This window comes from Lathamus discolor, chromosome 1 (assembly GCF_037157495.1).
Source record: "Lathamus discolor isolate bLatDis1 chromosome 1, bLatDis1.hap1, whole genome shotgun sequence".
Taxonomy (NCBI): Eukaryota; Metazoa; Chordata; class Aves; order Psittaciformes; family Psittacidae; genus Lathamus; species Lathamus discolor.
The window spans coordinates 6,955,468-6,978,657 of NC_088884.1; the positions used below are offsets into that span (position 1 = coordinate 6,955,468).

General features: G+C 57.4%; 2 protein-coding genes across 2 annotated transcripts in view; one reads left to right on the plus strand and one right to left on the minus strand.

Moving 5' to 3' along the window:
* Positions 1-14,040, plus strand: part of TNPO3 (transportin 3) — a 28,793-nt gene extending 14,753 nt beyond the window's left edge. Inside the window, 18 exon segments of the mRNA XM_065679707.1 lie at positions 1,360-1,535; positions 2,683-2,821; positions 4,341-4,487; positions 5,052-5,159; positions 5,486-5,577; positions 6,307-6,446; positions 6,531-6,722; positions 7,431-7,522; positions 8,421-8,497; positions 8,779-8,839; positions 9,382-9,522; positions 10,941-11,057; positions 11,419-11,513; positions 11,662-11,818; positions 12,001-12,168; positions 12,290-12,402; positions 12,936-13,021; positions 13,156-14,040. Of these exon segments, the coding sequence (XP_065535779.1) occupies positions 1,360-1,535; positions 2,683-2,821; positions 4,341-4,487; positions 5,052-5,159; positions 5,486-5,577; positions 6,307-6,446; positions 6,531-6,722; positions 7,431-7,522; positions 8,421-8,497; positions 8,779-8,839; positions 9,382-9,522; positions 10,941-11,057; positions 11,419-11,513; positions 11,662-11,818; positions 12,001-12,168; positions 12,290-12,402; positions 12,936-12,996 (2,076 nt within the window). The 3' untranslated portion in view covers positions 12,997-13,021; positions 13,156-14,040.
* Positions 13,683-20,826, minus strand: IRF5 (interferon regulatory factor 5). Its single transcript, XM_065679824.1, has 9 exons — positions 20,450-20,826; positions 18,556-18,747; positions 17,838-18,027; positions 17,252-17,307; positions 17,111-17,138; positions 16,796-17,032; positions 15,639-16,028; positions 14,614-14,732; positions 13,683-14,539 (listed from the first exon to the last, which is right to left on the minus strand). Exons 2-9 carry the CDS (start codon positions 18,727-18,729, stop codon positions 14,306-14,308), a joined length of 1,428 nt encoding a protein of 475 aa, XP_065535896.1. The 5' UTR covers positions 18,730-18,747; positions 20,450-20,826; the 3' UTR covers positions 13,683-14,305.
* Between the last annotated feature and the right edge of the window lie 2,364 nt (positions 20,827-23,190).

A 23,190-nucleotide genomic window follows, 5' to 3' on the forward strand; every position in this document is an offset into this window, starting at 1 on the left:
AAGAGGCTCTGCAGCTCCTTTGGTTTTACTCTTTCCTGCCCTTCTTCTGGACTGATCCAGAGAATATGAGCCCAGAGCTGAGAACCATTCGCTGTTCTTGGAAAGACTGTGACATCTCTCCTGAGCAGATGCCCTTGCCTGGTTTTACTCGACCACCCAGCTCAGCAGCCTCTATGAGATCTTTCCATGCTGCCTTGGGAATCTTGGCTTTCCCTGTGGAGCTGGAAGGACACAAGCAGCTGGGGACAGCAGAGGTCACTGCTGCCTGCAGTGTGTTGGGCTGAGGCAGAGCTCCTGCAGAGAAGGAGGTGTTGGGCTGCAGGAAGCTTCCTGCTGTGCTGCCATCAGTGAGCCTTCCACCTCCATGAGCTGCACTCAGCAGCAGAGAGCACAAGAAAGAAGTTCAAAGGCTTCTATTTAATCATGGAATCCCAGACTGGTTTGGGTTGGAAGGGAGCTTAAAGCTCCTCCAGCTCCAACCCCTGCCACGGGCAGGGACCCCTTCCACTGGAGCAGCTTGCTCCAAGCCCCTGTGTCCAACCTGGCCTTGAGCACTGCCAGGGATGGGGCAGCCACAGCTTCTCTGGGCACCCTGTGCCAGCGCCTCAGCACCCTCACAGGGAAGAGCTTCTGCCTAAGAGCTCAGCTCAGTCTCCCCTCGGGCAGGTTAAAGCCATTCCCCTTGGCCTGTCCCTACAGGCCCTTGTCCCAAGCCCCTCTCCAGCTTTCTTGCAGCCCCTTTAGGCACTGGAGCTGCTCTAAGGTCTCCCCTTCAGGAGCCTTCTCTTCTCCAGGCTGCCCCAGCCCAGCTCTCTCAGCCTGGCTCCAGAGCAGAGCTGCTCCAGCCCTCGCAGCATCTTCGTGGCCTCCTCTGCACTCCCTCTGGCAGCTCCACGTCCCTCTTGTGCTGCTGCCCCAGAGCTGGATTCAGTTGCCTCCCTCTGGATCCCATCCCTTCCCTCCAGCATGACCCCACCACACAGCTCAGCGTCATCAGCAGACTCACTGAGGGTGCTCGATCCTGCTGTCTGTGTCGTCAACAAAGGTGTTGAATAGGATCAGTCCCACCACAACCCCTGAGGAGCAGCACTTGTGTTTTCTTTCCTTCTGAACTTCCATGGATTTCAGATGGGGTTTTCCCGTCCCTCAAGGTAGACTCAGTGCGATGGGGTCAGTTTGGACCTCAAGTGTCCAGGCTGGTGAAGCAGCACAGGCTTTGCAGGGCTGGTGGGAGCGAGTTGTGGTGAGTTTTGAACCTCTACAATGGATTTTGGGCACAAGAAGAACAAACCCTTGTGTTTCCATCACCATCTCACTCCAGAACACGATCACTGGGCTCTTCTCCTTCCTTCCTTGCAGCAACAAGACAAGACATCATCAAACCTCCATGAAGCCGCTTCGGACTGCGTGTGCTCAGCCCTCTATGCCATCGAGAATGTGGAGACCAACCTGCCCCTGGCCCTGCAGCTCTTCCAGGGGGTCCTCACCCTGGAGAGTGCCTATCACATGGCTGTAGCACGGGAGGACCTGGACAAGTGAGTGAGCTTCCAGCCTGGGAAGGGAGGAGAAGCACCAGCATTAACTGTGCCGGCACCTGCATGCAGTCGGTGTTGGTTTCCATGCAGCACTCTGAAGCCTGCAATGCAAATAAGTGTCCGTGGAGCAGCAACAAGTGAGCAGATGACTTCCTTGGCCGTGGTGCACCGGTTTGTGCTCCAGGCATGAGGCTGGGCTCAGGTTTGCACTGTCAGCAGCTCTGGATGTGGTGTTGGTGTTCCTTGGGGTGGGTTAAGCACAAGGAAGTGTCCTGAGCTGCGGCTGGTTCTTTACCAGCCTTAAAATAGAGTTTAGACGCAACCTGTTGTTCCGGATACCCATACCCAGCTCAGCTATTCCCACTGGATGTGCCACTGGGTCAAGAGCTCCTCATTCTTGTCTTAGGCGAAACAGAAGCCTTCATACTTTGGAGCACATTGACCCGAGTGCTGTACACATGTTGGCAGCTACAAAACGTTGCTGCTCTGATGGGAGCCCCCCTGACCTGCAGCCCCAGTTGATTCCAGGCCAGTTTGTGCCACAGCTTCTCTGGGCACCCTGTGCCAGCGCCTCAGCACCCTCACAGGGAAGAGCTTCTGCCTCAGAGCTCATCTCAGTCTCCCCTCTGGCAGGTTAAAGCCATTCCCCTTTGTCTCCATTACCATCTTCAAGCAGAGTAGGCTCATAGATCATCTCAAACTCAAGCACTGAACTGTTTCTATCAGAAGAGCAGCTCTGCTGTCACCCAGTGCTTGGGCATTAGGACATCCTGGGTGTACTTTTAAAGCGGGTTTGTACCTTTGCCTTCTGAAGTGTGGCACCTTCATGGGGCTGCCTTAGACCCAAGCTGCTCACGTGTCCCTCTGCCCCATGCTGTGGCTTTGGAGAAGTCTTCTCAGCTGCAGTGGGTGATGTGAGAATTTCATTAACATTTGCTGGTTGGAACTGGGTGTTTTCACCTAACTCTGAGCAAAGCCAAGTTCCCCTTTTTGTTTCCCAGCTGCTCACTGAAAGCTGAAGCAGAACTTGGTGCTTCTTGGCCTGAGCTGAAGCTCAGGAGCGTGTTACCTGCACAGCCCCAACCTCTCCGTGCTGCGCCGTATGATCCCATCTCCATCCCTCTGACTTGCTGCTTTTCCTCCCCAGGGTGCTCAACTACTGCCGTGTGTTCACCGAGCTCTGCGAGACCTTCCTGGATAAGATAGTGTGCACCCCAGGCCAAGGGCTGGGAGACCTGAGGACGCTGGAGCTGCTGCTCATCTGTGCGGGTCACCCGCAGTACGAGGTGAGTGAGGGTTCCTCTCCTCACCACCTCTCACTGCTCCAGAGTTGAGTCAGCAGGAAGGAAACCTTCCTCCTGTATGGCCACATTCTTGGCAGGATTCAGTTCCTGTGAGCTCCTGGCTTTGGAGCACCAGCTCTGGGTTGTGAGGCAGGAATCCAGCTCTGCTTCCCTTTCCCAGCCTCTGGGTTTGTGGGGCTGTGAGTACAGCACCAAAACCCTCCCTGGTGTTCTCTGCACGTGTGCAAGTGAAATTCGGGCGGGGTTGCAGTGTGGCTCAGGGAAACTTTGCCCTCTGAGGAAGTGAAAGGACGCTGTGCATCAGAGCTCCCCAAATAACCCTGCCTTAAGTACAGAGCTTTATGTGCAAGATGAGCTCCTTAAAACCCCAGTTTATTCTTCCAAAGCTTTGCTAAATCCTAGTAGCTGATCCCTGGGTGATTTCATGGGATGGTTTGGGTTGGAAGGGACCTTAAAGCTCACCCAGTTCCAACCCCTGCCACGGGCAGGGACACCTTCCACTGGAGCAGCTTGCTCCAAGCCCCTGTGTCCAACCTGGCCTTGAGCACTGCCAGGGATGGGGCAGCCACAGCTTCTCTGGGCACCCTGTGCCAGCGCCTCAGCACCCTCACAGGGAAGAGCTTCTGCCTAAGAGCTCATCTCAGTCTCCCCTCGGGCAGGTTAAAGCCATTCCCCTTGGCCTGTCCCTACAGGCCCTTGTCCAAAGCCCCTCTCCAGCTTTCCTGCAGCCCCTTTAGGCACTGGAAGACTTCAGCAGATGGAGGTTCCTTTGTGGAGGGGCTCAACCCAATGTGGGGAACAGAGGGGTGCCAACTGGGATTTTTGAGATGCTCATCCTTCCTTCTGTACTTAAGGTCCCACTGGGGTGCAGCTCCTCAAGTGATGAATGGGAGGTGGGTCTCGAGTGAGCTAATGTCCTCTCCAGAACAAGCTTTGGAGCGACATCCCTTCCAGCTTCAGCTGCTCTCTTGGAGATGTTTGCTCCTGTGTGGGGTTGCCATCTCCCTCGTGTTGTTAGCCCAACCCCATGGTGGCCATCAGGCCATCAGATGCAAGGCCATAGATGGTGAGGATCAGCTCTAGGTGGTGAAATCCTTCCACCAACGTGGCTCTGGTGAGGAGAGCAAAATGTTCTGTAGCTCATTGGGTCAGGCTAAGCATTAAACACCTCCTGATGGATGAGCAGAGACAGCAGAAGGGCACAAATCCTGCCAGGATCAGGCAGATCAAACCTCCTCCTGGCAGGTTTAATGACGTGAAAGGAAGTGATGGCAGGAAGAGATGTTTGTTCTGCTCCAGTGTTAGGTTTGCAGAAGAGCTTCACTGCTCGCAGGCTTTCAGGTGCACTCAGCCTGTTTCAGATCCCTTTTGGAGCTGCTCCTCATGGTGAAGCACTGATGGGACTTGGTGGTACCCCAGGTGCAGAGAGGGTTTAGGGAGCATCAGCAGAGCAAAGAGGAGAGAGAATTGTGTTGGTAACAACAGTTTTCTCCCCAAATAGGTGGTAGAAATTTCCTTTAACTTCTGGTACAGACTTGGGGAGCACCTCTACAAGACAGACGATGCCATCATCCACAGCATCTTCAAAGCCTACATCCAGCGCCTTCTCCATGCCCTGGCCAGACACTGCCAGCTTGACTCAGACCACGTAAGGCTGCCTTGGTTTTCCTTCCCTAGAAGCACCTGGGATGGTGGGATGTGCCCATCCTCACTGCTGACCCTCCATGGCTGTAGGGCTCAGGAGTTACTGCAGAGAGGGACAATTGGGAGTGATGAGAACTGTTGTGTTAAAGCTCTTCTCATGAAGTCTTGTCCTAACAGAGTTACCTGGTGTCTGGTTCCTGCAGGATGACCCTCTCCCACCTTCCACCAGGTTGTTCCCACTTTGGGACTTGCATCATTCCCTGCTCCGGGGTGTTTTAGTTGGGATAAAGCTTGCATAAGTCACAGCTCTTCCTCCTTGTGGGGTGCTTTATGCTCCTTCCATCTCCTTATCCGCTTGACTCCTATCCCTTCATCTCTGTGTTGGAGCAGGAATACACAGTGTGTGTGCATGGGTCTCCTTCAAGTTCCCTTCAGTAGCTTCATCCAGGGAGAAGAGGGCAGGAATGATGGATCTTCTGTGGAATGGAATTGCTCATATTGTCCTGGCTGTGACTGAGTGAGAACCTGGATTCCTCTGAGCTTCACACGCTGTTCCTCATCCCTTTAGGAAGGTGTCCCAGAGGAGACAGATGACTTTGGGGAGTTCCGGATGCGGGTCTCGGACCTGGTCAAAGACCTCATCTTCTTGGTGGGCTCAGTGGAGTGCTTTGCTCAGGTGGGTTTGCAGGAGCATCATGAAGCACTGATGGCCTTTGGGATGAGGAGGAGGTCACGCACATCTCATGCACAAGGCAGTGAAGTAGGTGGGGGACACAGTTCCAGGAGGAGCAGGAGGACCCACACCACATGGGAGAGCTCCTGTGGTCCCAACATCCCAGGGTTGTGTGTGGAACTGTGCAGGTCCACGCCTGGAGCCTGGTGTTTCAGGTGTATGGGAGGAGGTGGGGGGAGCACGTGGTGCTCTCACAGGGTGGGATTCACAACCACATATCCTTGAGATGTGTTGGTAGCCTCTTCTGTGACCAGTCGTCTCCCTTGCAGCTCTATGCCACACTGAAGGATGGGAATCCCCCCTGGGAGGTGACGGAAGCTGTCCTCTTCATCATGGCCTCCATAGCCAAGAGCGTTGACCAGTGAGTGATGACCACGCTGCTCGTGTCTGTAGGGGCTGTGGGGTCAGGAGCTGCCTCCAAGTGAGTTTTGTAGGGACACCACTAATATGGAATGATAGCATGGCTCTTTCTTGGAGGTTTCAGCTTCCTGGCCAGGAATATGGGTCCAGGATGGAGCTGGGACTGTGTGAAGCAGTTGGGCCTTTTTGGGTCTCTTCTGCCTGTGCTGCGGACTTGAATAATGGAATCATGGAATGGTTTTGGTTGGAAGGGAACTTAAAGATCTTTGAGTCCAACCTCCAGGGACCCCTTCCACTGGAGCAGCTTGCTCCAAGCCCCTGTGTCCAGCCTGGCCTTGAGCACTGCCAGGGATGGGGCAGCCACAGCTTCTCTGGGCACCCTGTGCCAGCGCCTCAGCACCCTCACAGGGAAGAGCTTCTGCCTCAGAGCTCATCTCAGTCTCCCCTCTGGCAGGTTAAAGCCATTCCCCTTGGCCTGTCCCTACGGGCCCTCGTCCAAAGCCCCTTTCCATGTTTGCTGAAGCCCCTTTAGGCACTGGAACTGCTCTCAGGTCTCCCAGGAGGCTTGTACCCAACCCACATCAACAACACCCACCCCACCGCAGTGTTTGCCCAGCTGGTTCCAAGCAACCCAGCAGTCAGACCATGTTCATTACAACACCTTCCCCATGGAACTGATCCATGGAACCGATCCATGGAGCCCACCTTGGCTGCCTCTTCCCCTGCCCAGGGAGAACAACCCGACGCTGGTGGAGGTGCTGGAGGGGGTGGTTCGCCTCCCTGAGACAGTGCACACGGCCGTGCGCTACACCAGCATCGAGCTGGTGGGCGAGATGAGCGAGGTGGTGGACAGAAACCCTCAATTCCTGGGTGAGTCTCCTGCTGCCACCCCACCGCTCTGCCCCATGGCCAAGCAGGGGCTCCAGGACCCTCCTCATCTTCCTCCCTCCGCAGATCCCGTGCTGGGGTACCTGATGAAGGGGCTGTGTGACAGGAGGTTGGCTTCAGCGGCGGCCAAGGCCATCCACAACATCTGCTCCGTGTGCCGGGACCACATGGCTCAGCACTTCAATGGGCTGCTGGAGATCGCCCGTTCCCTCGACTCCTTCACGCTCTCCCCAGAGGCTGCTGTGGGGCTCCTCAAGGGTGAGTACATCAAGTTGGGGCTATTTTGGGGGTCAAGCCTGTTTTCACGTGGGTTTTCTTCAATGTGAGTGGCTCAGCTTGTCCTGAGGCAGTCTGTATCCCCTTTAGTCTTCTCTTCGGTTAGGAGGCAGAAAAAACACTTTCATGGGTTTATCATCTATCTCCATCCCTGCTCTGAACTTGAAATGTAAGAGGAAATCGCTTTGAAATCATAGAATCCCAGCCTGGTTTGGGTTGGAAGGGACCTTAAAGCTCCTCCAGCTCCAACCCCTGCCACGGGCAGGGACCCCTTCCACCAGCGCAGCTTGCTCCAAGCCCCTGTGTCCAACCTGGCCTTGAGCACTGCCAGGGATGGGGCAGCCACAGCTTCTCTGGGCACCCTGTGCCAGCGCCTCAGCACCCTCACAGGGAAGAGCTTCTGCCTAAGAGCTCATCTCAGTCTCCCCTCTGGAGGTTAAAGCCATTTCCTCTTGTCCTGTCAAGGATCATTTGAATTCTCCCACATTCCAGCTTCCCTTCCTTCTTCTCACCCTACAGAGGTATTTTGCCATCTGGTTCAATCCAAGAACAGGCTACACAGAAGCATGTTTCAGTCTCAGGAAGCTTTTTCCCTAGAGCTGTTTGGGATCCTCCCTCCTGCTGTGTTTCAACAGCCACATTCCCAAATTGCATTCCTGCTCCTTGAGCCTGTCTCCTCTTGCCTTGCAGGGACAGCCTTGGTCCTGGCCAGGCTCCCCTTGGAGAAGATAGCAGAATGCCTCAGTGAACTCTGTGCCGTGCAAGTGATGGCGCTCAAGAAGGTACATCCTGGTTGGAGCTGCCTTGACCTGCTCCTTGTCCATCACTTGTTTGGGTGGGATGGATGGAGACCATCAAGCTGCTGTGGTTCCATTTTTGCCTGGTGGCTTGATCTGCTGCAGCAGTTGTGTGTCCTCAAAGCCAGAGGTGTATGAGGAGACCAGAACTGAAACCAGACTTGTCCCTAAGTCTCTCCTGGATGAGAACTATGCAGCTGGAAGAGCATGGGATGGGTTCAGTGAGAAGAAAATGGTCCCTAGAAGTCAGTTTAGGTGCTAGAAGCCAAAAAGCCTTCCCGAAGCTGCCTTGAATGCAGTTGGCAGCTCTTACCCTGCATCTCCAGGATGGAGAACATGGGAATTTGACTCCCCTGTTGCACACATAGTCCCAGAAGGCCACATTCCGCCTGTCGCCAAGGCATGGTGGCCCTTAGTGACACTTCCATGCAGATCCACGATAACAGAGTAGAAATCTCAGATAATGGCAAGGAAGAAGGGGGGAAGCCCCAAGAAAAGGGACGTGTCCATCCTGTGTCTTTTCAGGGTGACCTGGAGCTGCACAAGAGGGGTCCCTGAGAGCTCCTGCCCGCTCCTAGCAGCTCCCAGGCTTCTCTTCCACCTTGGTTCTTCTCCATTCTCCTTCAGAGACGCCTTTGAATAGGTTCTGAATGGGGAGGAGGTGAAAAGAAGCTGCTCTGAGCTTTCAGAGTAACCTCATGCATGAGGCTGAGGCTAGGAGCTGCCTGGGCAAGGGCTGAGGAGCTGTCTGCTCTGCTCAGGTCCAGAGGAGATGTGAAGGTGCTGCTGGTGGGCTCTGGTGCCAGGCAGTGTTCATTCAGTCTTCATTTGGAGTGGGGCTGCCCAAAGTCCCCAAATCCCATCGTTTTCCCTTGTTTTCCAGCTGCTCTCTCAGGAGCCAAGCAATGGCCTCTCCTCAGACCCTACTGTGCCCCTGGATCGACTCGCTGTCATATTTAGGTAAGGAACAAGGGGCTGGGACATGAGCTGTGAGTCCAACCTGACCATCCCAGGACTTAAACCCAGTTAGTGGTGGCTCATTTCCCTCTGGACCCAAGAAGAATGGAGTTCTTCTTCTTAAGGGCTTCTTTACCATATTCAAGGTTTTCCAGCCCATCTAAGGCAGTGTTTGGTCCTTTTCCAGCAGCTTTGGTGGGTGCTTGGGGCTCCAAACCCATCTTCTGACCACCAGACCCACGTGTTTGATAAAGGTAACATGGAATCTTCACTCCTTTCCACAGACACACCAACCCCATTGTAGAAAATGGACAGATCCATCCGTGCCAAAAAGTCATTCAGGAAGTAAGTGCTGGTGGGGATGGATCTGGGGAAGGAATTTCTGCGGGGGGATGGATGGAAGTCTCCAACATCACCTCTGCTTTGGGGAGAGGAGCTGCTGGTGGAGCCCCTTCCCTCCTGGAAGCAGGGATTTGGGTCTTCAAAACCTGGCCCTGGGAATGTCCTAGATGCTTTATGGTCCCTGCTTTTGTGAGGTTTGGAGCACTGGAGGTGTTGAGCTCCTCTGAGCTGCTGGTGGACCTTCTTCCCTCCTGGAAACAGGGATTGGGGCAGGATTTGGGTCTTCAAACCCCACCTGCCTCTGGGAATGTTCCAGGTTCTTTAACGTCCCTTCTCTTGTGAGGTTTGGAGCACTGGAGGTGTTAACCTACTCTTGAGGTTGTTACTCCTCCATAAAGCTGATTTATGTGTCCCAGAACAGAGGTGCCCCTTGGTCTGGGACATGAGTGGCATCTACCTGATGGTACAGGGATGAAGGTGATGTGATGGGGATACCCCACGTACCAGGTTGAGCTTTAACCCCTCTCCCATGTCTCCACCCCCAGATCTGGCCCGTGCTGTCGGAGACCCTGAACAAGCACAGTGCCGATAACCGCATCGTGGAGCGGTGCTGCCGCTGCCTGCGCTTTGCCGTGCGCTGCGTGGGCAAAGGCTCTGCTGCCCTGCTGCAGCCCCTCGTTACCCAGGTATGGACACCACCTCCTCAGCACCTTCCCACCCCCCCGACACCCCCAGCTTGGGGTTTGCATCCAGAAACCTCTTAGAACAACAGTATCCCAGGCTGGTTTGTGCTGGGAGGGACCTTAAAGCTCCTCCAGCTCCAACCCCTGCCACGGGCAGGGACACCTTCCACTGGAGCAGCTTGCTCCAAGCCCCTGTGTCCAACCTGGCCTTGAGCACTGCCAGGGATGGGGCAGCCACAGCATCTCTGGGCACCCTGTGCCAGCGCCTCAGCACCCTCACAGGGAAGAGCTGCTTCCTTATCTCCAACCTGAACTTCCCCTGTTTCAGTTTGAACCCATCACCCCTTGCCCTATCACTCCAGTCCCTGATGAAGAGCCCCTCTCCAGCATCCTTGTAGCCCCCTTCAGACACTGGAAGCTGCTCTGAGGTCTCCATGCAGCTTCTCTTCTCCAGGCTCAACAGCCCCAACTTTCCCAGCCTGTCTCCGTATTGGAGGTGCTCCAGCCCCTGATCATCCTCGTGGCCTCCTGATGTTGAGGACACCAGCACTGCACACAGTGCTGTAAGTGGGGTCTCACCCCTCTGAGAGGGGCAGGATCCTCTCCCTCAACCTGCTGCTCATACTCCTTTTGATGCAGCCCAGCACAAAGGGGGTTCTGAGCTCAAGTACTGGCCCCATCTCAAGTGTGTCCAAGTCCCTCTGGATCCCATCTCTTCCGTCCACCATGTTGACCACACCACACAGCTTGGTGTCATCACAAACTCACTGAGGCTGCTCGATCCCATTGTCCGTGTCACGACAAAGATGTTGAACAGGATTAATCCAACACGAACCCCTTACGGACATCAGTTGTTACCAGTCTCCAGTTGGTCATGTAAGGCAGCTGGTCACACAGTGGTGCATGGCCAGGCTGTGGTAGATGCTGGTGGTCTTGGGAAGCTCCGACATAAATCCTCGAGGAGCAGAGAGAGCCTTTAAGCTGCAGGAAAGAGCTGAGCTCTGCCTGGAGCTCTATAGGCTGGAGCCCTGTAGGTGTAGCTGTGACTTGAAAGGTATGTGTGCAACTCCACACAGTGAGGCTCCTTGAAGAGGTGACTCTTCAGTCCAACATTGGGTGTCCTCTTTGTGCTTCCATGGGGCTAAGGAAGGGTGAAAAGCAAGGAAAAGCTGTGTCGGCTTTGGGAGCTGCAGAATGGAGATGCTCTGAAGGACCAGATGAGACCAGAGCAAATACTTTAGACCATCCCATGGGGCTGGGGGAAGGTCTTTCAATGTTGTCTTAGTGCTCAACAAGAGCTGGATTTTCTCAAGGGAGATGGTGGGAACATCATGGAGATCCTGTTTGAGATGCTGGGAGGTAACCAGACGGCTTCATCCTCCCATGGCTCACCATGAAGTGTCTCCCGTGTCTCCCCACAGATGGTGAATGTCTACAGGGCCCACCAGCACTCCTGTTTCCTCTACCTGGGCAGCATCCTGGTGGATGAGTACGGCATGGAGGAAGGCTGCAGGCAGGGGCTGCTCGACATGCTGCAGGTGGGTTCCCACCTCAACCACCCAATGGACAGGGTGGAGAAGATCTTTAAGACCATTGAGTCCAACCATTAACCCAGCACTGTCCAGCCCACCATGAAACCGTGTCCCCAGGTGCTACATCTACTCATCTCTTAAACCCCTCCAGGGATGGTGACCCCACCACTGCCCTGGGCTGCCTCTTTCAATGCTGGACAACCCTTTGGGTGAAGGAATTCCTAATATCCAATGTAAACGGTGGCTGTTGGGAGAACCCAGGGCCTGATCACTCTGTTGTGGTCCATGCTGGACATCTCCCTATCAGAGATCAGAGCAGTTTGGTGTGTAATCCCAACTAATGGATTCCTCACAACCCTTGTCCTAGGCGCTGTGCATCCCTACCTTCCAACTCCTAGAGCAACCCAACGGCCTTCAGAACCACCCCGACACCGTGGATGACCTCTTTCGACTAGCAGCCAGGTAACCACATTCTGCTGCACCGGGACACCCCAGCCCTATCTCTTTGGTCCTCAAGCACCCATGGGGGCAATCATAGAGTGGGAGAAGGTCCTGCCTTCTCGTGGGGATGGGCAGGGTGGTGGTGACTGTGTGTGCTCTGCCTGGCCAGGTTTATCCAGCGCAGCCCTGTCACCTTGCTACGAAGCCAAGTGATGATCCCCATCCTGCAATGGGCTATTGCTGCCACCACCTTGGATCACCGGGATGCCAACTGCAGTGTCATGAAGTTCCTACGGGATCTCATCCACACCGGGGTGGCCAATGATGTGAGTTGTGTTCCTCAGTGGGGAAGGTCTTCCTCCATGGAGCTGGAATGCCATCCTCATCATTCTTTGCCACTGTGGTCCCCCATGAAGGTTGTCCCACTGCTGTAGCCAAGCCATCAAGCCAGGAGCACCATGTCTCCATCCTTAGGCTCTTCTCACCCCCTTTCTCCTTCCTCCCACAGCACGAGGAAGACTTTGAAGTGCGAAAGGAGCTCATCAACCAGGTGATGAACCAACTGGGCCAGCAGCTTGTCAACCAGCTCCTGCACACGTGCTGCTTCTGCCTCCCACCCTACACCCTGCCTGACGTTGCCGAGGTGCTCTGGGAGATCATGCAGATCGACCGGCCGGTGAGGGGACAGCATGAGGAGGTGGTGATGGGCATGGACAGATCCCAAAACTTCCCCAAACTGGGATGCAGGAGCTGGATGTGGCTCCATAGCCTGAGTTATGTCCTTCTGCTTCCCGCAGACCTTCTGTCGCTGGCTGGAGAACTCACTGAAGGGTCTACCAAAGGAAACGACAGGAGGAGCCATCCAGGTCACACACAAACAGCTCACGGACTTCCACAAGCAGGTCACGAGGTAAGAGTCATGGGATGGGATGGGTTGGGTTGGAAGGGACTTTAAAACTCATCTGGTTCAAACCCTCTGACGCAGGCAGGGACACCTTCCACTAGAGCAGGTTGCTCCAAGCCCCGTTCCACCTGCCCTTGAACACTCCCAAAGCTTTGCTTTGAGGGGCACAGTGTTGCCCTTTCCATCACTGAGCAGGTTTATCTGGTCCAACCAGGCCTTGAACATTCCCAAATCCTTGCCTTGAGGGGCTCAGTGTTGCCCTTTCCATCAGTGAGCAGGTTTGTCTGGTCTTCTGAGCACTTCAGAGCTGGGTTCATGCTATGTGTCCCCTCCAGTGATGGTCATGGAGGCGTTTGACCCCATTTTATCCAACATTTGCCATTCCCCACCATCCCAGTGCCAAATTGCCATGCTCCTGGTCACTACCACATAGCATCAAGATGTCCCATGCCGGGTGCAGGACACCATTCCCACTTCCCAAACATCCCCTTAATGTCACCCCATGATGTCCCCCTGACGTCCTGCCCGTTGTCTTGCAGCGGTGAGGAATGTAGACAAGTCTGTTGGGCTCTGAGGGACTTCACCCGCCTGTTCCGATAGCTCCGGCATGGCGCCTGTCTCCCAGGTAAGAGCCACCACTGAGACCACAAGTGGGTGATGGTCACATCCATGGGGCTGTGCCAACCTGGAAGAGGCAGATGGGAAGAGGGACTTGCCCTTCTCTTCCCAACTTGCCCAGGAATGTCTTTGAATTCAAAGACAGGAAACGAAGAAAACCCCAAGCACGTGTCCCACCATCAGCAAAGTTCATCGTGGCCACGGGGCTCTTCCACTGCCTGTAGCCGGCTGGAGGACAGCGCGAGTATCCCGGCGGATTCGCTTCCTGAAGGTCGGCTTCCGAAACGAGAAACCAAACAACAGAGAGGGGGGGGAAGAAAACCCAACCAACCAACCACTCAACCAGTTCAACCCAACCATCCCAACCTAGTCAACTGCTCAACCAATGAACCTCAACCAATCCAACCAGCCCAACTCAACCAACCAATCGACTCAACCAGTCAACCAACCCAGCCAACTCAACCACCAGGTCAACCAATCAACAAACGCAACCGAGTCGACCACGCAACCAACAGAGCGACAAACTGAACTCGATGACCAGCTCAACCGACCCCCTACCACCAAAACACCACCCAGAGGGAAACGGATTCGCTCGGTAGAAGAGCACGAAGAGGAAGAACTTTGTGCTATGGAGACACACCAAAAAAAATTGGAAAAGCAGCAAAAAATGACCAAGAAAAGCAAGAATTGAGCATTATTTGAGGCAAGGTCAGGGTTTAAAGTAGGTTTAGTGGAAGGCCACGGCTCGGCCCTCCCTGCGCTGCCGCGTCCTGCCTGGTGGTGACCTCCTGGAGAAGACGCAGGCAGGCCAGACTCTTGAAATATATATTCTATTTTGGGGTTTTTTCTTCTTGTTTTGGGGTTTTCTTTGGTTTGATTTGGGGTTCTCTGGGTTTCGTGGCGGGGTGGAGCTGCGCGCGGGGCCGGGGCTGGGGCGCATGCTGGGCCCTCCAGGGGTGTTGTAGCCATCTCGAGAACAATAAAAACCACAAAAAACCTGGAACAAAGAGAACTGAAAACCCCAAATCCCGCCCTGGGTCTTCTCTCCGAGCTCATGGGAGCTTCCTCATTGAGGGGAGCTTGAGCTGGATGCCACAACTCCAGCTTGAGGGGGTTCCAGGTCCAGCGTGGCCTCATCCCACCTCCACGCTGCACCAAGGAGGTGGCAGCCCCCAAGGGATCGGGATGGGTGGCCCCAGCTCCATCACCCTGGATGGTGACAGCATGGAGGGTCACCACCCCAAAGGCCTTCATGGTGGTGCTTCCCACCTCCCTGTGTCCCCCCACATCACTAGGGCAGCACCCAGGTACCGGCGGTGGGGCCGGACGCTGGTTGTGCCCCCACTGGTGGTGGTGGTGGTGGCAGCCGCTGCTGGCTCTGCCAAAGCTTGTGAAGCTCCTTGAACTGTTCCACCATCTTGTCCTTGAGGTCCGGATGGGAGATGTGGAGCGGGATGCTGTCGGCCGACCAGGATAACTCCCCAGAGAACATCTCCAGCAGCAGCCGCGCCGCCACCGGCACCACCTTGGGAATCACCACCACGGTCAGCACGGCGCGGCCCCCGGACCCCCCCCTCTCCGTGTCCTCCCGGCCCTCACCTGCACCGTGATCAGCTTCTTCTCCTTGGGCTTCTGGTCCGGCCACTCCTCCCCGAAGCACAGGAAGATCTCAAAGGGCGGCGGGGTGGTGGTTTGGCCCTTCTGGAAGAGGATGAGGCCTGCAGGGGATGGGTACCATGGTGAGGAGCAGGATGGGACATCCCATCCCATCAGCGCGTCCCACCAGCATCTCTGGCGGTGTGCTCCTATGCCAGCCGTGTCCCACCGTGTCCCTTTGTGCCGCCTGGTGTTCCCCAATCCAGCCTTGTCCCCCCACATCTCTGTGTGGCACATAGTGTCCGCTGTGCCAACCTGGACCCACCGCATCCCCATGTGCTGCCTGGTGTCCACCGTCCGAACCTGGTCCCAACACCATCCCCACCGGTGTCCTCCGTTACAACCTGGTCCCACCATGTCCCCATGTGTTGCTTGATGTCCCCCATCCCAACCTGATCCCACCACGCCTCTGTGTGCCACGTGGTGTCCCACCATATTCCCACATGCTGCCTGGTGTCTCCCCATCCCACCGTGGTCCCACCACATCCCTATGGGCCACCTCATGTCCCCCATCCCATACTGGTGTCACCACGTCCCTGTGTGCTGCTTGGTGTTCCCCATCCCAACCTGGTCCCACCACCATCCTCACTGTTGTCCCCCATCTCAACCTTGCCCCACCACATCCTTATATGCCATGTGGTGTCCCCCCCATCCCAGTCTGGTCCCACTACATCCTATGGGCCACCTGGTGTCCCACTGTCCCAATGTGGTCCCACCAAGTCCCTGTCTGCCACTTGGTGTCTCCTGTCCCAACCTGCTCCCACCACATTCCCATGTTCTGCCTGGTGTTCTCTCATCCCAGCCTGGTCCTACCCCATCCCTATGGGCCACCTGGTGTCCCCCATTCCAAACTGGTCCCACCATGGCCCTGTCTCCCCATCACAACCTCATCCCACCACCTCCCCATGTGCCACCTCGTGTCCCCCCATCCCACCCAACCTCCTCCCGTAGCCCCATTCTCCTCCCACCATTGAGGAACCCCTCGAGGCTGAAGAGCTTGGTCTTCTTCTCCCTCTCGATGGGGTTGGGGCCGGCGCGGCGCGTGGCGCAGGGCCCCGTCCAGAACACCTTGCACTGGCAGAGGCGCGTGGCAAAGAGGTCCTGGCCCTCCAGCTCCAGGATGAGGCCGCGGTCCAGCGCGTCCAGGAGCCGGTGCGTGTAGAAGCGCTGCTTCTCGTTGGGGATGGCGTCGGTGGCGGGGAACCGGACCTGCTCCAGCGCCGGCGGCCCAAAGAGCTCCTCCTGCGCGGCGCTGGGCTCCAGGCTGCCGTGGAACAGGCGGCACCCCTGCGCGTTGCTGACGGTGAGCACGCAGACCTGGCGCCCGCGGTACTGGAACTGCAGCTCCAGGTCCGTCACTGCCGGGGGCACGCAGAGGTGAGCGATGGGGAGCGAGCCACGGGCACACACGGCCACGGCCACCAGCACCCCATGGCAACCCGCCACCCATAGCCACCCTACACCCGCGGCCACCTCTGTCCTTTCACCCCATGGCCACCCCACACCAATGGCCATCTCCATCCAGCTACCCCATACCCATGGTCACCTCCATCCAACCACCCCACAGCTATGGCCACCTCCAACTTTCCACCCATGGCCACCCCACACTTAGGGCCACCTCCTTCAGCTGCCCCATGGCCACCCACCACCCATGGTCACCTCCATCCAACCACCCCACAGCTATGGCCACCTTCAGTCTTCCACCCATGGCCACCCCACACTTAGGGCCACCTCCTTCAGCTGCCCCATGGCCACCCACCACCCATGGTCACCTCCATCCAACCACCCCACAGCTATGGTCACCTCCAACCTTCCACCCATGGCCACCCCACACTTAGGGCCACCTCCTTCAGCTGCCCCATGGCCACCCACCACCCATGGTCACCTCCATCCAACCACCCCACACCTATGGCCACTTCCAACCAGCCACCCTATGGCCATCCCGTACTTACAGCCACCTCCATCTATCCACTCCATGGCCACCCCATAGCCACCCCACGCACATGGCCACCTCCATCCAACTACCCCACACCCGCAACCATCCACCCCCAAGCACCGCCCTATAGCCAGTCCCACTCATGGTCACCCCATGCCCATGGCCACCCCCCAGTGCCCCCGTCCTCACGTGGCAGCATGTGGGGGCTGACGAGCAGGTTGGGGATGGGGTGCTCCAGGGGTGCCTCCAGTGGGCAGGCAGGTGGCGGCCCCAGGGGGGGCAGCTCGGGGGTCCCGTGGGTGCCCCCCAGCTCCACCGGGGTCCCATGGGTGCTCCCCAGCTCCGCAGCCAAGGGAGGTGGCACGAAGGGTCCCATGGGGCAGCCACTGCTGAAAGGGGGCAGCAGGTCCCCCCCGTGATGGGTGTCTAGGGCACAGAGGGGGGGTCAGAGGGTGACCATGGTCCCATGGGTGCTCCCCACGTCCCTTCATCGCCCCCACTCACCGCTGATGCTCAGAGCTGTCATCTGCAGCTGCAGGGGGACAACGGGTGGTTATGGGGATTTGGGGTGCAGGGACACCCTCAACCCCCCTGAGGTGACCCCACTTTGGGGTCCCCTCACCCTGACCCCCCATCACCAGCTACCTGGTTGACATCTTCCTCCTCCTCAGCATAGTCGTAGTCATCCTCGGGCCCCCCATCTGCAAGGGGAGATGGATGGGGGGACTTAGGGTGCAGGGGGGTTACAGGGTGCTGGGGCATTTTGGGGTGCAGGGAGAGCTGTGGGGTGCTAAGGACTTGTGGGGTGTAGAGGCTCCACAGGGTGCTGGGGACTTGTAGGGTGCTGGGACCTCATGGGGTGCCAGGGACTTGTGGGTTGCTGGAGCTTCATAGGGTCATGCTGCCTCCTGGGGTGCAGGGGCTTTGAGGGGTCCTGGGTCCCTATGGGGTGCTAGGGCTTCTCCTGGGCTGTGGGGTGCTGGGGCACTGCAGGATGTGGGGTCCTCGTGGGATGCTGAAGCTTTTTGGGGTGCTGGAGCCTCTTGGGGTGTAGGGGATTAATGGGGTGTCAGGTCCCTATGGGGCACTGAAGCGTCCTGGGGTACTGTAGGGTGCTGGGTCTATAGGGGGTGTGGGGGACTCATGGGGTGCTGGAGCTTCAGAGGGTGCTGGGTGCTTGTGTGGTGCTGGGCCCCCCAGGGATGCCCAAACCCCCCTCGTCCCCCATTACCGGTGCCTTGAGGGGGGCGGTCGCAGAGCTCATAGACTTTGTAGGGCCGCAGCGGCGCCGCTTTGGTGCCGTCGAAGAGGAGGCGGAAGTCGCGGCTCTTGTTGAGCGCGCAGCGCAGGTTCGCCTTCCACTTGGCCGGGTCCGGCTCGTCCTGCCCCTCCCGGAACCGCCCCGTCTCCTGCGCCCACGCCTGCGGAGCCCCACGGTCACCCCATAGCGCCTGCACCCCCGGCCCGGGTCCCCACGGTCACCCCATAGCGCCTGCACCCCTGGCCCGAGTTCCCTTCTCATCGCACCACCCCCGTCTCCCACCTCTTCCTCATCACCCCCTCGCTGTCATCCCACATCCCCGTGGTCATCCCATCACCCCCGTTCTGTGTCCCTCTTGCCACCCCATCACCTCCATCTTGTGCCCCCCCACATCCCCCTTGTCACCCCATCTTCCCTGTCACCCGCTCCCGTGTTCCCACTATCACCCCTAGTCCCCGTTCCCCATGTCACCCCGTCATCCCCTCATCTACCACGTCCTCATCATCACCCCATCATCCATGTCGCCCCATCATTCCTACCCTGCGTCCTCCTTGTCTCCCTGTCACCTCCAGCCCACGTCCCTCTTGTCACCCCTATCCCCGCTGTCACCCCATCCCGTGTCCCTGTCCCCCCATCACCTCCCTCCTGTATCCGCCATGCGGTGTCCCCAGGTCACCCCGCCGCTCGCCTTGAAGATGCTGTGCTGGTCGGGGGGCTCCGGGGGCCCGCGGGTCGCGTGTCTCCAGGGGATGGCGAAGCGGCGGCGCCCGGGGTCGAGCCAGCGCAGGCCGGGGAAGCGCCGGCTGCTGACCTGCGCCTCGAGCCAGGGCCGCAGGCGCACGCGGCGCGGGGGCGCGCTCATCCCGCGGGATAACGGGGGCTGAGGGACATGGGATAACATGGGGTAAGGGACATGGGATAACATGGGATGAGGGACATGGGATAACATGGGATGAGGGACATGGGATAACATGGGATGAGGGACATGGGATAACATGGGATGAGGGACATGGGATAACATGGGGTAAGGGACATGGGATAACATGGGATGAGGGACATGGGATAACATGGGATGAGGGACATGGGATAACATGGGATGAGGGACATGGGATAACATGGGGTAAGGGACATGGGATAACATGGGGTGAGGGACATGGGATAACATGGGATGAGGGACATGGGATAACATGGGGTAAGGGACATGGGATAACATGGGATGAGGGACATGGGATAACATGGGATAAGGGACATGGGATAACATGGGATGAGGGACATGGGATAACATGGGGTAAGGGACATGGGATAACATGGGATGAGGGACATGGGATAACATGGGATGAGGGACATGGGATAACATGGGATGAGGGACATGGGATAACATGGGGTAAGGGACATGGGATAACATGGGGTGAGGGACATGGGATAACATGGGATGAGGGACATGGGATAACATGGGGTAAGGGACATGGGATAACATGGGATGAGGGACATGGGATAACATGGGATAAGGGACATGGGATAACATGGGATGAGGGACATGGGATAACATGGGGTAAGGGACATGGGATAACATGGGATGAGGGACATGGGATAACATGGGATAAGGGACATGGGATAACATGGGATGAGGGACATGGGATAACATGGGCTGAGGGACATGGGATAATGTGGGATAAGGTACCTGGGCTAACACCGGTTAAGGGACATGGGATAACATGGGATAAGGGACACAGGTTAACTCGACCTAAGGGACACGGGATAACACAGGCTAAGGGACACAGGACACAGCTGCGGGACATGGGTGAGGGTCTGAGACCTGGGTAACTTGTGACACGTGCGAATGAGGGGCTGAGGCTCTGCCAGCTCATGGCGTGTGTGTGAGTGTGTGTGTGTGTGTGATGTGCGTGTGTGTGTGTGTGTGATGTGTGTGTGTGTGATGTGTGTATGTGTGATGTGTGTGTGTGTGATGTGTGTATGTGTGATGTGTGTGTGTGTGTGTGATGTGTGAGAGGGCTGAGGCCTGGGCAGCTCATGACATGGGTGGGGGTGTGCGCATGACGCAGCGCCCGAAAGCAGAACCTGGAGCTGCTGCAGGGAATCGAAACTGATGGGGGACACGGGGGTGTGGGGGACGGGCACATGGGATGTGGGGATATATGGGCATGGGACATGGGGACACGGGCGTGGAATATGGGACATGCATATGGGGACGTGAACATGGGACATAGGGATATGAGGACATGAGATATGGCAATGGGGACATGGACATGGGATATGGGGACATGAGGATATGGGAACATGGGACTGGGACACAGGACATGGACACAGACACACGGTCACACACATGATCACGAACGGTCACGCAGATGGTCACAGACACACGGACACGCACGATTACACGGTCACACATGGACAAACACGGTTACGTGGCCACACACGGACACAAACGGTCACAAACGGACACAAACGGTTACAAACGGTCACACACGGTCACAAGCGGTCACACACGGACACAAACGGACACAAACGGTCACAAACGGACACAAACGGTCACACGCGTCGGAACCGGCTCCGGGACTCACCACGCTCCCGTCCGCCTTCGCTGCCGCCGCTCGGCGCTTCCGGGTGGGCGCGGCGCGGGGGCGCGGGCGGGGCCTCTCTCTCTGCTCTCATTGGCTGAGCTCGCCGCCACGCACCCGTGGGCGCGCCTTTACCCCTTTAGCCCCGCCCATCAGCGGGGCGGTTGCCTGGCAACGTGATGGGGGTGGCTTATGAATGTGCTTTCAAGTGATGGGCGTGGCTTCGCCCGGTGGGCGTGGCTTAGCCAATGGCGCGCTCCCCTCATGGCGCGCCACGCCGCCGCCGGGGTCAGCGCGATGCTGCTGGGGACCCCGCCGATTGCCCCCGGCCCGGCCCCTGGAGCGGACCCCAAGACCGGTAGCGGGGGTGTCCGGGGGGGGCCCTGGGGGTGCCGTGGTGCGGGGCCGGGCGCGCTTCCCCTTTTGGGGAGAACCGCGGTTTTAACTTGCAAATTTGGGGCTTTTCCACTTGTTATTACGTGCTTCCGGGCAGGGGGCTGGGGAAAGGGGAACGAAACGGGACCGGCGCGGGGTTTCCCCATCCCCACCCGCTTCGTGCTCCGGGAAGTGCAGAGAGTTCACTTTCCTTTTCTTACTTTGGGGGGGGAAAAAGGTATTTTGGGGTTATCCGCATGAAATCCCAGAGGAAACGCTTCCCGCTCCGCTCCATCCACCGGGAACCGAAACCGTCCCCAACAGCGTGTTCGGCGCCCGACCCGGCACCGTTTCCCCTTCCCAGCGTTTTCCAGCGCTGTATTCATGGAGGGGAAACCTCGGTTCGGCCTCTCCCGGCGGCCGTGAGAGGGAGCGCGCGGCATTCCCAGCTCCGGGAATGTGGCGGCTGCCTCAGAGCACGGAGTTGTTGGATCGTCAGTTAATTAAAGGGCGGCAAGACACCCCCTTTGGCTCCTTCTCAGCCCGGATTTCATGGCCTCTTCCCACTAAGCCCCGTCCAACCTGGTCCCTTTAGGCACTGGAGCTGCTCTCAGGTCTCCCCTTCAGGAGCCTTCTCTTCTCCAGGCTGCCCCAGCCCAGCTCTCTCAGCCTGGCTCCAGAGCAGAGCTGCTCCAGCCCTCACAGCATCTCCATGGCCTCCTCTGGCCTCTCTCCAGCAGCTCCACGTCCCTCTTGTGCTGCTGCCCCAGAGCTGGATGCAGGATGAGGAACACCTCCCTTCCAGGGGGTTTTCCAGGTGTCCCATTATTATCCAGGTCCTGCAGCACTGGGGATGGTGCCTCCAGGATGGTTTAAAACCAGCGTGGGTGGGAGATGCTCCAGTGCGCACTGGTGAGGCAACAGGGTGCCCAGAGAAGCTGTGGCTGCCCCATCCCTGGCAGTGCTCAAGGCCAGGTTGGACACAGGGGCTTGGAGCAAGCTGCTCCAGTGGAAGGTGTCCCTGCCTGTGGCAGGGGTTGGAACTGGAGGAGCTTTAAGGTCTCTTCCAACACGAACCATTCCGGGATCCTACGACATCCAAGTGCTCCTCAAGCCCGCTGATGTCCTGGGCTCCATTCCTTCCGTGGGTTCACGCCTCCTTCTCTCCATGACAGCTCCAAGCAGATGCTTCAGCAGAAGCTGAGGGAATGCTTCGCCATCCCACGGCTCCTGGTCAATGGTTTCGCTGCCTTCTTGGTTGAGCTGGTTCGGTTCCTCGGTGAATCCGTGGTCCAGGTGAGCACTTGGTCCCTCCAGCCTCCAGTGGAGGCTCCTCCATCTCATTGAGACTTGGTTGACTTTTATCCATCAGTCCCCTTTGCCTTGATGATCTGTGGCTTGCTGAAGCTCAGGGTCAGGGTGGAGACGTTTATGGGCTTGTTCTCCAAAGAAATCCAAAGCCCCAAGGCGAGAAACACAATGGTTGATGCTGGAATCACGGAACGGTTTTGGATAGAAGGGACCTTCAAGCTCCTCCAGTTCCAACCCCTGCCACAGGCAGGGACCCCTTCCACTGGAGCAGCTTGCTCCAAGCCCCTGTGTCCAGCCTGGCCTTGAGCAGGTTGGGTACAATGGGAACCATGCTTGAGGCTGACCCAGAAGGTTTCCTCTCCAACCCCCTGGTGACATCCCGAAACCAGGAACCTTCCCACCATTGATATGCCCGGTCTGGGGTCGCTCAGTGGGGACAAGGCAAAAGGAGGTGATGAGGGGTGGTGACCACCCTGAGGACAAACCTTCTCCTTCCTTTCCTGTGGGTATTTCCATGTCAAAACACTCCAGGTTTGGGAGGAGAAGCTTCATGTTCTTCAACTACCTCCATCTTCTCCCTTAGTGAGATTCTTGCCTCTTGGTCTCGGTTTTGGTGTCTCTCAGATGAGTGGGGAGGTCCTTGCCATTCACTCACAGTGTCCCCACCATGCCTCAGGCCACCAAAAGCCACCAAATACCCCCCAAACCCAAGTATTTCAACCCAAATCCCTCTCTGCAGGTGCTGCTGGTCGGGCTGGTGACAGCCATCGCTGACCACGTCCTGAAGCCCCTCCTGGTGGCCACGTTCAGCAGCCTCCTGCAGCCACTGCTGCTGTTCCTGCTCAGGCTCCTCCGCGGCCTCCGGGACCTGGGGGATCCCCTCCTGGACATCCTGGCCCATGCCTGCTCCCAGGTCGCTGTCCTGCTCCGTGCCGTCAGGCTGGTGGAGATCAACCTAAGGGTGGACAGAAGGATGGATCCTGGGGACATCGGAAGTGGTTGAGGGCGTTGAGGGTGGTTGAATGAAGGAGAAGAGGAAAGGAAGGATCATGGAATGG

Bases quoted from the DNA above. Each gene is read 5' to 3' on its own strand.
- IRF5 (XM_065679824.1), bottom strand. From the start codon at position 18,729: ATGAGCGCGCCCCCGCGCCGCGTGCGCCTGCGGCCCTGGCTCGAGGCG. The intron at 17,139-17,251 runs GTAGCTGGTGAT...GTCCCCCTGCAG, and splicing joins AGGAGGAAGATGTCAACCAG to CTGCAGATGACAGCTCTGAG. The intron at 16,029-16,795 runs GTGAGGACGGGG...TGCCCCCGGCAG, and splicing joins CAGCCCCCACATGCTGCCAC to TGACGGACCTGGAGCTGCAG.